Source organism: Manis pentadactyla, chromosome 2 (assembly GCF_030020395.1).
Source record: "Manis pentadactyla isolate mManPen7 chromosome 2, mManPen7.hap1, whole genome shotgun sequence".
In the NCBI taxonomy this organism is placed as follows: domain Eukaryota; kingdom Metazoa; phylum Chordata; class Mammalia; order Pholidota; family Manidae; genus Manis; species Manis pentadactyla.
Window position 1 is genome coordinate 801437 of NC_080020.1, and position 16982 is coordinate 818418.

The following is a 16982-nucleotide window of genomic DNA, read 5'->3' on the forward strand; positions in this document are numbered from 1 at the left end:
TTCTTTATAAATTTCACAGACAGAAGCTATCAGCCATACCCTATACCAAATCCTTGAATTTGATCTAAAATTGTATGACTGTACAGATTCAACATTAATGGGATTTGACATATGCACATGTAATATTAACCCTCCCCTCCCTAAATGATCCCATACACTTAGTATCTGTCTCTGATCATTCATAAAACCATTTAATAGGCGATCTCCCCTGTAAGACTTTGAACTTAAGAACCAGAAATCCAGCCCATTCACCTCTGTTACCTTCATTGCCTAGAAACGCCCTGGTCATAACAACAACGGAAAGAATACTGAGTGAGTAAGAATGTGATTCCTACGTCACATTACATAGAAAGGTGAGCTAGACAAACAGGAAATCAGGTAAACACAAGGTGAATTTTTAAAAACAATCAAAAACAGAATCACACAGAGGGGCAGTAGGTACATCAGGAAAAAAAAGCACTGGTCTGGAGGGATGGAGTCATCTTTGGGATTCAAATCAATTCTAGTCTATCTAATCTATAGACAGATTTATAATCAATCTAATCATAACATAACAAGTGTTAAGACCTTAAGCAGATCACTTTGCCTCCCTGACCCCAGTTTCCTCACTTGTAAAATGAAAGGCAGGACTAGCAGAGCTGTTCCTCTGTGCGCCAGGAGCACAGCAGGAGCGCTCACTCACGGAGAACAGCACTAACGGAGCAGACAGAACACCCGTGAAGTGACACTGACTCCTGAGCCAAGGGTGTCACACGGGCAGGACGCATGACTCCACAGTGACGGGTCACATCGACAGCAGCCACAGCCAGTCAAAAAGTACACACACACTTCGTGTGGCAATGACTGACGCTGACTCATTCAATAAACCTAAAGCAAAGGTTAGGAGGGTCTGAAGAGAAAGAGAAATAAAGGCAAAATTCTGTTATTCGAGAGTAGAAATTATGACAGTACAGCTCGCATGTACCACACATGTGCACACACACACATATACAAGAGCACAATACAAAACACCTTTATGCTTTTCATGAACTGAAAGGCTCCTTACAATGCATCACATTATTTAAATATTTTGGCTACATGGACCAAGATTTCACAACATTCTAGCAAAAATCAAGCTTCAATAATATGCACATCTCAGGTACATTATCTCTCTGCCCCATAAGATGAGTCATATTGGGGCATTAAGAATCAAACATGCAAAGGATCAAAGACATTCCTAAACTTGAAAACCAAAACAATTCACAGACCTATGTTCCAACTCCATAACTAAAATAAGCCTTTGCCTTAAAACAAATGGATCTTCCAACTCAGGTAAGAAATAGTGGCAGTAATAAGTCCTGATCACAATGACTACAAGACTCAATGCAACAGTGTGTATCATCAATATTTTTTAATGTAAGCTCTGTTCTTAGAACCATGCTAAAGATGATAAAAGAGAACTAAAGTGTAAGATCCTTGCCCACCAGAAAACCTTTCCAACCTTACAACCAAGGTAGTTTTAGACTCTTGTAAGCACATAGTCCCATTTCTCCAATATCCTTCCCAAAGACCTAGAAGGTGAGTGATTCCAATATCCATGTACATACATTTCAAGATATTTTTTAAAGCTAGAGAAGGGCCTATAAAATGAGTGTGACAAAGAAAGCAGGTCCAGACATAAGGGAACACAATACACTGTATCCCAAAGGGCATTTCTACAAAGGCAGAGAAAGAGCACCTTGAATTATCTCACATGTAGAAATATTTCACAATCAAAAATAGAAATACTTTTTCAGTCATAACTACAAATCAAAACCATTAAGGATCAAAACAAAAACCATCCGAAGACATCTAAATTATACAAAATAAAACTGAATAAGAAGTTAATTATTACGGGTTCTGTTAATATTTCTGACCTGATTGCTGATACCTTGATCTTTCTTCACTCAAATTTTTCAAAAGGAAGGTAAAATAAGAAACATCAATTACAGAACTTAAAATGGAAAGTCAGGGGACCTTTCCACTGCTTGTTCCTGCCCACGCCCGATGCCCGCCTGCGCCCTGAGAGTGGACGGCACAGGGACTGGACACGTCACGGGGCCAAGGTGCCCGGGAGCCTTTCAGGCTCGGCTGTGCGGCACCCCGAGGGCACCAACGACAGAGAGGCCGGGGATCATCTAATTATGAATGCTCATCTACCTGACTTTTTCAGCAATATCTCCCTGAATTCTACCTTAAAGCCCTGTAATATTAACTGCTCTCACAAAATAATTCTGGCTCTCCTCTCACAAGTCAGGATCAAGTAACCACAATTCTTCACCATGTTTCATGATAGAACAACACTTTGCTCATTTCTTTACAGCCTTCCAAGCACTTCCACATATATTATTTCAGTCTTCCAACAGCCCTGAGAGTTACGGCAAGAAAGATCATCTTTATGTCATGGGCAACGGGAGACTTAGGGAAGGGAGGTAACTGGTGCAGAGCTCACTGCTGACGAGCAGCGGAAGGGGGACTGGAGGCCACGTGTCCTGACTCCGCGTCCGATCTGCATTCCACTGTCACACAAATGAAATCATTCCTAAAAATTACTGAATTAAAAACTATACTTTTTCTACTTAATCAAACCCTTTGTAAATACAATTAAAATTAAAATTAAGACTCTAAAACATATGCAAACAGTAAAGAGTCATCTAAACCATCTCCCTTCTGTATCAACATAGTTTAAAAAACAAATTCAATGTTCAAGAGCAATTCACATACTACAGTGAAAACAGCTTAAAGTACATCTATTGTGTCTACCCTAAGACACCGCCACAGCCCACTCTGCCCAGGGCATGCCGGCAGACAAGAGGTCACTAAGTTACTTAACGCTGTATTTCACTTGCCCCTAAACCTTCATTTTCCTAGTCTGAAATAAACATCTCTGGGCTTTGCTGTACTCAGTCTAGGGGTCCCTGCAGTGGACTGTATGTGACAACCCACGGAAACATGGGAAGAAATGTTTAGACTGCTGCCTCCTTTTTGACCTGAAAATAAGAATTAATTTTACTAAATTTACTGTATGAACTGGCACTATTACTCTCACATAAACTCAAAACTACACATATAACTGGGATGGGGGTAGGCTCCAAACTTTTGGCCGGCAGGGATTTCTGTTCAAGACAGTCTGGAGACCACTGCTATGGACAGCAGAGAACATAAATGAGTCCTAGGAGGCGGATGACTCTAGACAGCTCCGAATGATCAGAGGACCTACTGGAGGTGTTCAACAGCCTACGGGCATATGCAACTAGAGGATTTGACTGCATTTGTATAATCCATGCTGATATAAACTAACTTACCTCATCCTGGACTCCACTGGTAGTGGTCAACTTGCTCCCATCAGTAATAGTAATGATTATTGCTGGCTCCAAGAAAAAAGGGTTTCTTCCCTAAAGTTGAAAAACACATTAAACACATTAGGATCCAGGCATGAACTTAATTTTTCTGATAAAAAAAATCAGTTCTCAAAACAGTATATAAACCCCCCTCTTCTTGTTGAATTTTGTGTATAGTATACACTTTTTGTACATTTAAGGAAAGGTTTAGAAGGAAACAAAATGAACAGAGGTTAAGCTTGAAGGAGTAGGATTAGGTAGATGAAAAGGTAGTGTTTTTGTACTGTTTTAATTTTTATGGTAAGTATTTAACTACCAGTGGGTAGAAAAGGTTAAACCTTGTTTTTGGAATCAAAGGCATCAAATTCTCTGCTACTAACAGTGTTCAAGAGAGGACGGAATAGAGTTTTGTCGAAGTGATGTAGAACAGCAATGACAATTTTAATGTGCATATGAGTCGCCTTGAGTTCTTGATAAAGTGCAGGCTCTGATTCAGTAGGTCTGGGATAGACGACGGTTCTGCATTTCTAACAAGACTGCAGACTAGGCAATGCTAATGTCTACAGACCATACTTAGAGTAGCAAGGAAGAAGGGTTACATACATGTGACATTCCCTGGCTCTATAACCTTTCCCTTGTATTTATGTAACTCTCAATCATGAGCATGAGCATATTACAGTATATGCTCTATTTCTTGAATGGACTTATGAACACTTTTCACATACAGTAACTTCATGATCACGAAGTGGGAACGAGGGGGAAATCTGGTAAATTTCTTGATCAAGTCACACAACTTTTAAGTGGCATATACTTTTCAAACTAGTATCCAAGAAACAATGGTTTCAAACAAAGAAAGCTTCCTCTGGGAAATAAAATTTAAATACGTTAGCTATAAACTCTAGAAGATTTCAAATGAATAGTAGCATATGTTACAGGAATCTTGCAGGAAAAAAAAAACATGAATTTACCTTCCTTCCTCCTCTACAACATTTATGATAAATAGAACAACTCTTGGGGAACATTACATTACACTATGTAACATTACATTACCTCTCACACCAGTCATAAATAACACAAACAACAAATCTAACGCCGGCCTTCTCGCGGATCTAGGAACAGGCAATGGCCATCCTCGCTGAGCTGTGCCTGGTTCCCTCAAACAGAATGCTTTTCCTTTACATCGCCCACAACCCACCCAATTCCTAATCAATCTTTAAGGCCCAGTTTAAGTCTTCCTCTTCTTCCATGAAACCTTCCTAACTACTCTGGCCTTAAATAATTATCCTTCTCCCTCTCCAAATTCTAACAGTGGTAGTTTTCAAACTTCAACAAATAAAAACATAAATAGAATGTTACTTCAAATAAAATTAGATTTGGTGTGGTTTCATGCAGTACATTTGAAGACCATTTTCTACAGCATTTATCCTCTCTCCTTTTCAAATGTTTAAATATATAGCACCTTTCACAATGATGTGAAATATACTTAACAGTACTGAACTCTACATTTAAAATTGGTTAAGATGGTAGATTTTGTTGTTTTTACTACAATTTTTTAAAAACACACCATCTTGGACAGTGACTCTAATGGGGTATGTGGTAGGGACTTGATAATAGGGGGAGTCTAGTAACAATAATGTTGTTCAAGTAATTGTACATTAACGGTATCAAAATAAAAAAATATAAAAATAAAAATAAAACATACACCATCTTGTATTGTTTGCTACCACTTCCTGTGTTTGAATACACTGAAGGATCACGTCATATTTCTTCCTCAGCACTGAGCACAACACAGTTCAGCATGGCGCACTTAAATATTCACTGATGCCGATTACAGCCTAATACAAACCAGTGAAGTCAGAGAACCACTTAAACCTGCTCAACTTTAACAGACTTCAAAAAACAGGTATTAATTACCTTTACCTCAATATAAATAAGTGCTGCCAAAACTTAACACAGAACAATTCGTGAATTTTCTAGGCTATAAGGGCACACTACCTCCCCTCCTACCTCTGCCCAGCCACCCACTGCCCATTCATTCATGTTTGTCATTCAAACGTGTAGTGAGCGGCTACAGAACGTCAGGAAAGGTGCATGATCTCTACCCTCATAGACAGTAAATGTACGTACCTATATACATACAACAACTCTCCTGGTCTCTACAAATACCATTTAACTTAAAAACTGGCACAAAGGAAGATAAAAGAAAACCACAATGTCCTATGATCTTCAAAATCAGCGTATCTTGCTTCTGAAACCCTGGCTGGCTAGTTGCCTTTCAAAATTAAATAAGCAAACCTCTTAAAGCCATCACAGTATGGACCAAATATTTGCTGTAGTATTGCTGGGTCACCTTACCTTTTAACCTCAAAGTCGTATTTTCTATCCAAAAGTCTGACATCCACCCATTCTTACTCCTGTATCAGCACACTGAGAATTATGCTCCGGAGCCAGAGAACTGGTCGTATTTATATTAACAAACAACGATCTATGGTGTGACTTTGTGGATGATGATGTCCACCCAAAAACTAAAACACATTTTCTTAAGAACCACTCTGTCTAAATATCAAGTTAAACTGTATTAATTAGCAAAAAGTCCAAGTTATTAAAACTAGTAAGCTAAATTCAAACGCTAAAATCAAACTTGCTTTTTCCTTGACAACAAAGCTTTTAGTTGACACCTAGTCCTTAAATACACAACTTCCCCAGAGAGGCTTCACCAGGTATCGGATGACAATACCACATTCATCTCGCCTAACCATAAAAACCCGGGGAGGTAACATTTTCAAGGAAATCAAATGACAGAATCCAAAGTCACCCAGTCGGTAATTGGCAAAGTCAGAAACTTATTCCAACTGGTCTTTCTCAGTATTTGAAGGTCCTGCTATAGCAGCTAAATGCTCTTGGCTACAATTCTACGCCAGCTGACTCACCAATAGTGAAAGGTGTTCCCATCAGTTTGGTTCTGTTTAATAAGTACATTCAATCTGTATTAATTCCAGTGTGACTATTCCTTTAATTGGTTTCCTGTTGCTCTGTAATTTCTTATCCACTTAACTTGTCTACCTCCCCTCAACAAAAACACACTGAAAGATGCAGTATATGTATCAATGTTTACTTCTGAAAACTATGTCATTTCAACCAACTTTCAGAGAGCATATATAGACATATAAGATAAAATAATATTAAGCTATTTAGTGGCTTTAAATGTGGAAAATTTAGATAAAGATCAAAGGTAGAAAAAGAAAAATATGATCATCGTCTTGCCTACTTGTCTGCCTAACCAGGCCCAGGACCCCTTACTCTCTAAGACAGAAGAGTCAAGAATCACAGTAAGAAAAGCAGCAGGACTGGTTACAGTAAAAACTACAATAGTGACTGCATGTACACAAAAATGGTTTCTGTATTTCCTTAGGATAAAGTCATCCCTACCTCTATATATGAATTAACAAATTCATTTAAGCACAAATTTCTAAATCACCTGCAGAAAATGACCAGACCACGTCACTGTTTTCTCATATGCTGTTTTACACTCTTCCTCCCACTTATGCTTTAGTACATTTACTTTTGGCAGAAGCATAATAAATCACTGGCATCCTTCTCTGACAGTACCTCTTACCCAGCAAATTTAAAACACATTTTTGGTTCTCTGCCAGTATCACAAGATTTTTTTTTCATGTTTTACAAAAAATAATTGAACATTTCAAAAGTCTAAACTAAAGTTACTATTTAATCACTACACTACAATGTTATTAGCTATTTGGTGCCAACCCTCTGCAGTTTAATAACTCAAACCTGTGTATGTAAGAGTAACTATTTTACATTTTTACCCTCATTGTTTATGAAGTCACTTAATTTGGGGGCAGTCCATAACAGAATTTCCACCAAAACTCACCTTGGTCATAAAGCTACCAACTTTATCTTCGTTAAAAGAGCCCCCAAAAATAAATAAAATAAAATAAAATAAAATAAGCTCTGCTAGGACAAAGGCAGCCAGTAGAGGGACTAAAAGTTTACTTTCGCCATCAGCAGAATTAAACTCAGGTGTGTGACTGAGCTGTGGTTCGCGGCATAAAAAAATCCAGACATGTCACTGGAGGATACAGAGCATAATATTCTACCTCTGGAGCTATTTACTAATGAAAATCTTATCACTTAAAAAATTTGATCTTAATATTGCTCAAAAGCCTCAGGTAAAAGAGTTTTGCTAAAGATAATAGAGAGTAAAAATGTTCACTTAAATTCTCAGTAATTTAGTATTATTGTGGTGTTAAAGAATAAAAGTCTCAGTAAGAAAATTTAAAGACTATAATTAAAGCAAGCAAATCGTATCCACTAGAGCCTATTTCACTTTGGCAAATAAAATGCTTCAAAATCTAAGTTACTTTGCAAAAAATAAAGTTTTGAAAATGTAAAAAAACTAATTTACCCAAAACTGTAAATCTGGTTCTCTGAATCAGAATTCTTAGTTATACCCAAGAAATTTTTAATGTACTGGGGTCGGGCATAGGAATTTTACTGTCCCCTTACTCAGTGCTTAGCTATTATCTTCTGCAGCCAAAGGCAGGCGGCACTGAGCAGTCACAAGAACCATGAGTGGCTGCCTCTTCTGCTGGACCAATGGCTTGTTTTCTGTTGATGCCACCATGGTCTCCCCCACCCCCCCATTATCAGGCCTCTGAACAGACCCCTAAGGGGAGCCACGCTCTGTCCATGCAGCGCCTCCCCCACAGCTCACTGTTCCCACCAAAGCCCAGCACTCCGGCTCTCCTGTGACACTGCCTTCAGCCGAGCCACACCTGCTGCTGTGGAGATGTCACTGTTTGCCAGGAAAGCTGGATGCTCACACGTGTAGCAGCTTATACATCTAGGCTAAAAGCCTACTTATTACCTAGCAAGAAAAGAAACAACTTCCAGAAATAGCTTGTGCTTTCTTCAATCTAAAACTTTCTGTTCAAGTAACAGAGACAAGCAGCAAACACGTTGCAGGAAGGGAAGGGCTGCCCTGAAGTCAGTCCTAGTCACTGAGGTTCTCACGCAGACGGGACATGCGCTGAGCAGGGTGCTGTTCGCACCTGTGAGAGGGTTAAGTTGATAGACTAGATACATTTAAGTTCCCTTTGTTTACATCTTTGTGAAATCTACATAAAACAAAAATATGAAATGAAGCCTGCATTATCTATTCTATTTCCTTCTATTTCCATAAATAAAGAGATTAACAATGTTGTTTTTCTCAGGTGACAAACCACTTTATATTCATGTAGAAACTTTTTCTAACATGTTCCTATACAATTTGTCAAAATTCAGATTCTATAAAGAAAATATAAAGTACAGAAACATTAATATTAAGTATTCTCTTTTAAGCTTAGAGAATATCTTAAGGATGCAATTCATATCCAAAGACTTCCTAGTTATAACACTGCTAAAAAAAAAACAATTACAACTACGTAGAACTGAGAAAAGAGGCTTTCAGTACAGACTCTGTAATACAAGCCAACTACTGTAACGGACACTCCTTTAGTCGGGTGCCTCTCCAACTTCAGGGCTTTCACACACCACAACCAGAATCTCAACACCTGCTTTATCTATACTAATATATTTATATGCTTAGTAATTTTCTTTGAATCAGTTTCATTTATTTTAGCCTCAAAAAATAGCAGTAAGATCTATGAAATCAGTTTTGATGTGCTAATGACTTCTATTCAATAATTCATTGTTATTAATACCGTTAAGCAATTTTTTTAAAGAGTGGGAGGTTCATTATATTATAGGGATGAATATACAACTGGCTAATTACAAATTCCAAACAAAATACAGTAACTATTTAAGTCAATAAATTTCAAGGCCAGAATTACAAGTCTTGTTTGTTTTAGAATTCAGCAAGATTATTACTTTTATAGTTAAGATCTCAAGTGGTATGGAATAAATGAGTCTTTTAATGTAAAAATTCTGAAATACTCATCTTAAGAAACCAGTGCTTTTAAAATACCACCTTTGACAATATACAAAAAATCTCTGAAGGGTACATTAAAAACTGTTTAACTATGGTTACTTCTGAAGAATAAAAGTGAGCAACTGCAACTTTCTATATATGCTTGAACTTTCTAACCATCTGCACTTATTACATATTTAAGACAAGCACTCTTCAAAATTAAAATGTGTTTACTATCTAAAAATAAAACTTTAAAAACCTGCCAATATATAAAAACTTCACATCTTAGAGTATATCAGAGTCTTTTTAGAAAATCATGTTGAAATTCCACATTAAAAGAATGTATTTCTGTTTCAAGTCATTTCATTATACAATTGTGCACCAACAGAGTATCTTATCTAACCATGTAACTCCTTAGGTTAAAAATATAACAGCATTGAAAACAGATGTAATAATATGACTGAAGCAACATAGGAGGGAATCCCATATACTTATTTTAGTACAATGACTAAACAGCAATATCCTGGAACCTGATTTAAATAATACACCAAATAGTAATAACAAGAAATATTCAGTGTAAGAAATGAACAATTACTGGACCTGATTTTGTAAAAAAATTAATGTTAAGGAAACTCAATAATTGATAGAGGACAGTAATACAAATTCAATACACCTGAAATATCAAATGCTTAATAATTTCACAGAATATGAGTTTTACATTTGAACTAGTCTGAAATTTTAATAAAATTACTCAAAATAATTGGTTTGGCAGTATTTTCAAAGCAGTAGCAGTACTGTGTATACTGGCATAATGAGTAATGAGGGTATGAGAAACATAATTTTACTGAAGAAATACTAACATTCCAGATAAAAAAAAAAACCTCATGTACCCATTATGTTAAATGGCTGGGTAATTCTAATTTGGGAAAGAATTATTCTAGCAAGGCATGCAATAATAAACATGTTAAAAACACAGCAGAGAAAATAAAAAAGGAAAAGCCAAGGGGAAAACATATTTTCATCAAACACAGTTGAAGTTAACAGCAATACTGCTGAAAATCAATCCGACCCCAATAAATCATACAGACTGCCTAGTCTATCAAGACCAGTCACCTCCTTGCATTGGTGATCACCGCCAAATCTGCAAATACATCCTTTGCAAAGCCTGGATAAATCACATCTTTATCCACTACTTCCCTCTAAACATCCACCTAAGAGTATACTCTCAAATACACTCACAACTCAACAGTATCCTACTAAAAAGATGGATTCCAACCACCGCGTTCTACATAAACACCTTCAAGACTGCAACTGAAAATAAAGAGGACCTGCCTAATAAATGTTGCATATCAATATAGTTAGCAATAAGGCATTAAACCTTATAATGGGAAAAAATTTCGTAATAAGCACTTGGAAAAACCCAATCTGTTGTTTCCCATATGCTATGGCTGAAGGCCAACCTAAAATAATGTAACTAGATAAATCATAGCACAAGATCAGTTTTAAAGGGCCTTGGCTTTGTAAAAAATTTTGATTGCTCATTCTCTAGGAAAGAATTGGTGGTAACCCAATTTCAGCAAAAAGGTTTTAGGAGGAAATATTTAAATTTCTCCATTACATAGGTGTATGTACTTAAAGAGTTTCTAGAAATCCATTCTTGCTAGATTCCAATTCAAACATTTATTGATGCTTGTGCTAAATTCCTTCCCAAATGTTTGTGGGTCTTAAAATTTCAAAATAAATGAAATTTTGGGGAAACAAAAAAACTAGCCACATACTATTAGGGTCCACTGTTAAAAAATTTTTTTTGAAGTCTTCCTAATTATATATGCAAATCTACCAAGGTTTTACCCTAGAAATGAACCTCATGAAAAAGCATATGTCGCATATGGACGACGGCAGACTGTTACGTTTCAGATTACTGCTATAGCTCACTAAAATTAAAGCTCTAAGAATGTGACAAGGTAACTTTGCATTAGAATTTACATTCAATATAACCTCACTATGATTAGACATCCATTCAGATTAACAATAAAATTAAAATTTAGATATGAAGACCTTTTACTCTTCTACCTGGTTATGGCCCCATTTTCCAGATACAATTTCTGGATTTTCTTTCTAATTACTGGTTTGAGAAACATGACAGAAAAAACTGCACAACAGAAATTCAGAATTTAACCTTTGGTATTACCTGCAAAATACGTAATACCAGGCAGCATCGTAATACAGGCTTTACCCGAGGCCACGAAGACATGATTCTGCTCGTTCCCAGTAACCCAGTGCCGTCCCTGCCACTACCTCCCAGACGGGGGCTCTGTCAGGTTTGCAGCCTGACCTTTTTACAGAGCACCACATACTCAATAAAAAATAATCTATTTTTAATCCCCTAAGAATAACTGTTTGGATGCTTCCAGTGCTTAAACTCCAGAATAACTGGAAACTTTGTTGATGCATCCTAATACCTAATGAGATTCAACAGCTTTAAGCCAAAGAGTTTTTCCTTTAGTATACCAGCATCAATCCTGTCATTTGTTGGTTACAAATTGTATTACGAATAGCTAATGCTACAATTACTCTTTCTCCACACTCAGAACTGTTTTCATCTTTATAATAGTTTTTTTAGATGATGTAATCCTTCCAAGGACCTTCACCAGCTTATCTGGGCAAACTAATGGATGGAAAATGTTAAAATGTCATATCCTTTTTTTCAGACACCAATAAAAAGGCAAGAATATATGTAAGGACTAGATAAATTTTGATGAAACATCACTAGGCTGATATAAAATTGTCCATTGGTTAAAACCTACTCTTAATAAGGTTAAGTCAAAATACTTTATATGTGCAACTATTGCTCAATACACCAATAATCAAACTTCAAATCACATATTCCCTAAAAAATACCGTCACATTAAAAATCCTTCCTAGGCTTTTCCTATTGTATCTTTTTCCCACATAAATCTTACGAATCTACATTACAAACAACAAAAGGGATCATACATTTTACATTTGACCTTTCTTCTGGGCAAGAACATCCTCCACCAGCCCAGGCCATCACCAGCTTGAATTCTAAAATATGGTGTTACAAAGCCTGAGAAATGCACTTCCATCTAAATTTTCTCAAAGAGGCTTAAAACCTTTCTAGTTCTGAAGATCAAAAACATGTTTGGTCTTTTTAAGTACTCAGTGTTATCAAACTGTTTTTAACCAAGGAATAGCTATTGGGGGAAGGACTTTTCTAACACCAAGCGGAAAGTATTTTTGGAGCAATCTATAGAGCTTCAATTCAAAAACAAAAACCATTACGTCCGTTATGGCAAGAAACATTACTTTAGCTGGAACTACTGAACAGCTAATTCTAGCTTCTTGTAATGCACGTATTTTGGATTACGAAACAAATTTTACTGTTTTCTCAAAGGTCTCAGATTAGAAAACTTTTACCCTGCTAAGAGTTTAGGGTAATAGTGGGGATGAATGATAATCATCCCATCACCACCTCAGTTCCCACCACATGCCAAGCAGGCACGTTTGCTAGGTGATTAACAAATATTACTCTAATCCTTACAAAAACTCAGGATTGGTATAATCAGCACTTGTGGAGGAGAAATCTGAAGCTCCCTGAGGGTAAGGGCCTTGTCAGCACACCATGAGCCGGCACGCAGCAGAGCCAGACACAGCCAGCTTCGGGGAGCTCCTTCCCAGCCCCGACCGCTGCTCTGACAGGAGCTCCGTGCTGTCTCTGTGCACCCACAACCCCGGTTTCTAAGATTCAAATACAAGGAAATTCAAAATGCTAATAGGTGTGTTAAAACAATGTTACGTTGTATATTCCTTTATCTTCACAATCCCCTAAAATAGATCCTATCACTCCATCTTCCTAATGGAGAAACTGAGGTTGAGATTATATGACTTGCTGGGAATTCATGGGCAGAATAGGAATTCACAGAACCAATCAGATTTTTCTAAATCTTAAAACAATGCTTAGAGATTTTCAAAATTATCTTATGTCAAACGAAACATGATAGTTAACTAAATACACAACTGTCCAAGTAAAAAGTTATGGCACTAATACTGGCTGGAATAATTCCCTGGAAAAGTCGACTAGGTAAGTTAACAGCTCTCATGAACTAAGTGCATGTGAAACGATGTGTGAACTATGAAATAATCAAAGTGCCTTTAAATATATACACACAATAGTATTTAAAATCCTGTCAACTATCCCCCACATTCATATTCTTATTTTATTCCAAACAAGGGCGTGGGGAGGAAATCCAGCTGAATGTAACAAATATTTTAATACAGTGTTACAGTAGAGACTAAATGTAACACACTGACAAATCAAATGCCTGGTTTTCACAGAGGAATTAAAGAATGCACATTCCCTTTGATAACTACAAAAAGGGACTCAGATCAACTGGTTATACCTTTATATAGAATTTGTTCTTAAATAACAAGCTACTCATAAAATCTGCATAACTCTTCTATAACCACTTGCAATCTTTTAAAACATTTCATAAATATGAAGAAATTAAGCACTTTAACTTTGCTGGATCTTACTTTCATCTATAAAGTGACAAAGTTGGAGTAAACTTCAAACATCAGTTTCAATTCTGAAGCCCTAGCAAACGAAGAATAATCATAATACTTGTAGAAAAGCTCAATAAGAAGTTCTATCAGTAGGTGCAGATAATTTTTTTTCCAAGAGTGTATATAAAACTTCACTAAGCTTCACACTTAAGTTATATCTCTCAACAAAAAGGTTGGATGAAGAAAAGGGATTAGGTAATAAAGACAAACTAAAACAAAACCAAAAGAAAAACTTCAGTATTTTGTGTTTATGGTCTGGTGACCATACTTAAATAGATTAATAAGAAGGTTCAACAAAAATTAAGCTTATATAAGGACATAACTTTTTTTTAAAGAAACAAAGCAGGGCTTGTATATTTAAGTATTGATCAACCAAAAGAAAAAGCCCACCAAGGCAATTTTATTTATAGATCATAAATTTGAGTGAAGGATGATAGCTAAAAAATTTTTCAACTACTTAAGAAAACTTCAAGTCATAAAATATTGCACAATCTCTTTGGAGAAATCCATGACATGAACATGGTTAAACTCTCCTTTTAGCTAACTCTGACCACAAGTGACCTTAGACCAGTTCAAAATACTTGAACAAGTAGAATTCTTCCATATAAAGATTAGATTTGTTCTGGCCTTTTAGTTTTCATCTGTACATTGTTTCATACACAGTTATTGACATTCTCTTGCGTGAAGAAAAAATAAAATTCTCCTTGAAGTAGACCCTGTTATTTTTGCCTTTTGTACTTAGATGTCTTTCCAATAATCTTTCATTAAGAATGAATGCTGTCCTCAGGGTATTCCTCATTTTCTTTTGAAAGATTATGACAAAAAAAAAGAGATTTAGGATATAAAATTATACATAATTTTGTAAGAAAATTTTCAAAGAAAAAAATCATACCAAGTATTTTCAAAGAAAATTAAATCCAGGTCTTGGAATTCATGTTGTTACCCCCTTTAAAATTAATGCTTAACTAAATAAATCATATCCATTTTATGCTACTTTTGAGCTCAGTCAATCTTATTAAACTACCCTTGATTTACCCAAGATGTGCTCCTCAAAGGTCCTTGCAAATCAAAGTTGCGTAAATCTCATCTTAAACGCACTAGGGGGAGCTCCTTATTTGAAAGACTCCTGAAGCACGTGCTTTTGTCTTGCAAGGTTCCTTTTCTAACTTGTATTTATTCCTGCAAAATAACTTAACTGCTGAACCATTGACACTCAGTTTTTGTGTACACGCTGCTTCTATGAACACCACCCCTGTAACTCACCCCATGCTCAGCAGCGGCACAAGGCAACTCTGGTCAAGTTTGTGCTTCTCACACTTCTTCCCTAGGAAGCAGTACAAAGCCTAAGGAAAATACACACGTAATGTTCCTAGACTAATAGGTTCCAAAGCAGGTAGCAGAAATCCACTTTAAGTATCACTACATTTTTATAACTGTAACTTCAAATTTAAAGCTGAAAAATAAGTAGAGGGAAATAAATTAATCTACTGAGGAAAAAAGTATATGCTTTGTGTCTACTGTGCTTCATACTTCTTCAAGAGCATTTCAGTATCCCATCCTGTTTAGACCTCTTAGCAGTTCTAGGATGAAGGCACAATGGCTTCCCTGTTGGCAATCAGGAAAAGGACGTGGCAGAGCACAGGGTGGAGGAGAGACTGCCCAGCGTTACACAGCAGTCCAACATCAAGGTCAGAGCTGGGTTTCCAGTTCTCACATCTTTGCCATTGCTCTTCTTTGGCACAATTAAATGACAGGGAAAGAACATTTAAGCAAGTCTGACTTTACCCACCAATAATAATGATGGGAAAAAATTTTAGGAGGCTTAAAAGTTCATGGACTTGCCAAGACCTTGCACTGGGGAAAGAAGTCTCTTGAGCAAACGGAGCAGAGAATAGATACCCAATGCAAAAGAGGGGAGCTGGGCCCTCCCCCTGCACTGTATACAAAATAAACTCGAAGTGGATCGAAGGCCTCCATCTAAGACCTAAATCTAAAAATCTTGAAAGAAAATAGGGGGGAAAGCTTCAGTGACATTTAAATTTGGCAATGATTTCTCAGAGAGAACAAAAGCACAGGCAACAAAGAAAAAAAAATAGGTAAACTTAACTACACCAAAAATTTAACTTGTGTGCATCAAAGGAACCATCAACAGATGTGGACTGGGAGAGAGCATTTCCAGGTCACACATCTGGTAAAGGGTTAATATCCAGACTAAGAATTCTTGCCACACACAAACTCAACTAAAAAATGAGTCTAACACTTGAATATATTTCTCCAAAGCCAATACACAAACGGTCAGCCAGCACAGGAAGGGATGCTCAACGTAAGTAACTGGGTAAATACAAATAAACCAATGAACTATAACCTCACACCCATTAGGATAGGTAACACCAGAAGAACAGTTAAATGTTGGCATGAATGTGGAAAAACCGAATTATTGTACACTGTTGGTGGGAATATAAAACAGTGCAACTGCTACAGAAAACAATAGGGAGGTTCCGCAAAAATTAAAGAATTTAAATTGCATGATCCAGCAATTCCACTTCTGGGCATATACTGCAAGCAGCTCCAAGAAACATTTGCACATGTTCACAGCAGTGCCATTCACAATGGCCAAGGGGTACAAGCAACACAAGTGCCCGTGGCAGATGACTCGTTAAGCAGAATGTGCCACAGCCACAGTGGAGCATTACACAGCCAGGAAAAGGAATGGACAGTAGACATGCTACAGCATGGAAGAACCCTGGAGTTCACCTTGTAAGTGAAGTGACCTAGTCACAAAGACAAACACTGGACCCCACTTGTACAAGGTATCTTTAGTCTACTTTGTAGAGACAGAAGTAGAAAGGGGGGTGCCAGGGATTGGGGGAGGGGAGAAGAGCAATTATTGTTCAATGGGCATAAAGTTTCAGTTTCACAAGATGAAAAAGTTCTGAAGTTTGAACAATGTACATTATACTTAGTATTACTGAACTGTATATGTAAAAATGGTTAAGATGGTAAATTTGATGTACCATAATTTAAAACTTGTAAGAAAAACTTCAGGGACTTACAAAATACCATTTGCCACTGTGTTTCCAGTTCAGTTCATACTCAGCACAGTGGTATGT

General features: G+C 36.8%; 1 protein-coding gene across 1 annotated transcript in view; it reads right to left on the bottom strand.

Annotated features, from left to right (window-relative positions):
• The window catches only part of INTS6 (integrator complex subunit 6), an 81682-nt gene that overhangs the window by 59760 nt on the left and 4940 nt on the right, over positions 1–16982 (bottom strand). Inside the window, exon 4 of the mRNA XM_057489196.1 lies at positions 3324–3413. Coding sequence (XP_057345179.1) covers positions 3324–3413 — 90 coding nt within the window. The remainder of the gene's footprint in view (positions 1–3323; positions 3414–16982) is intronic.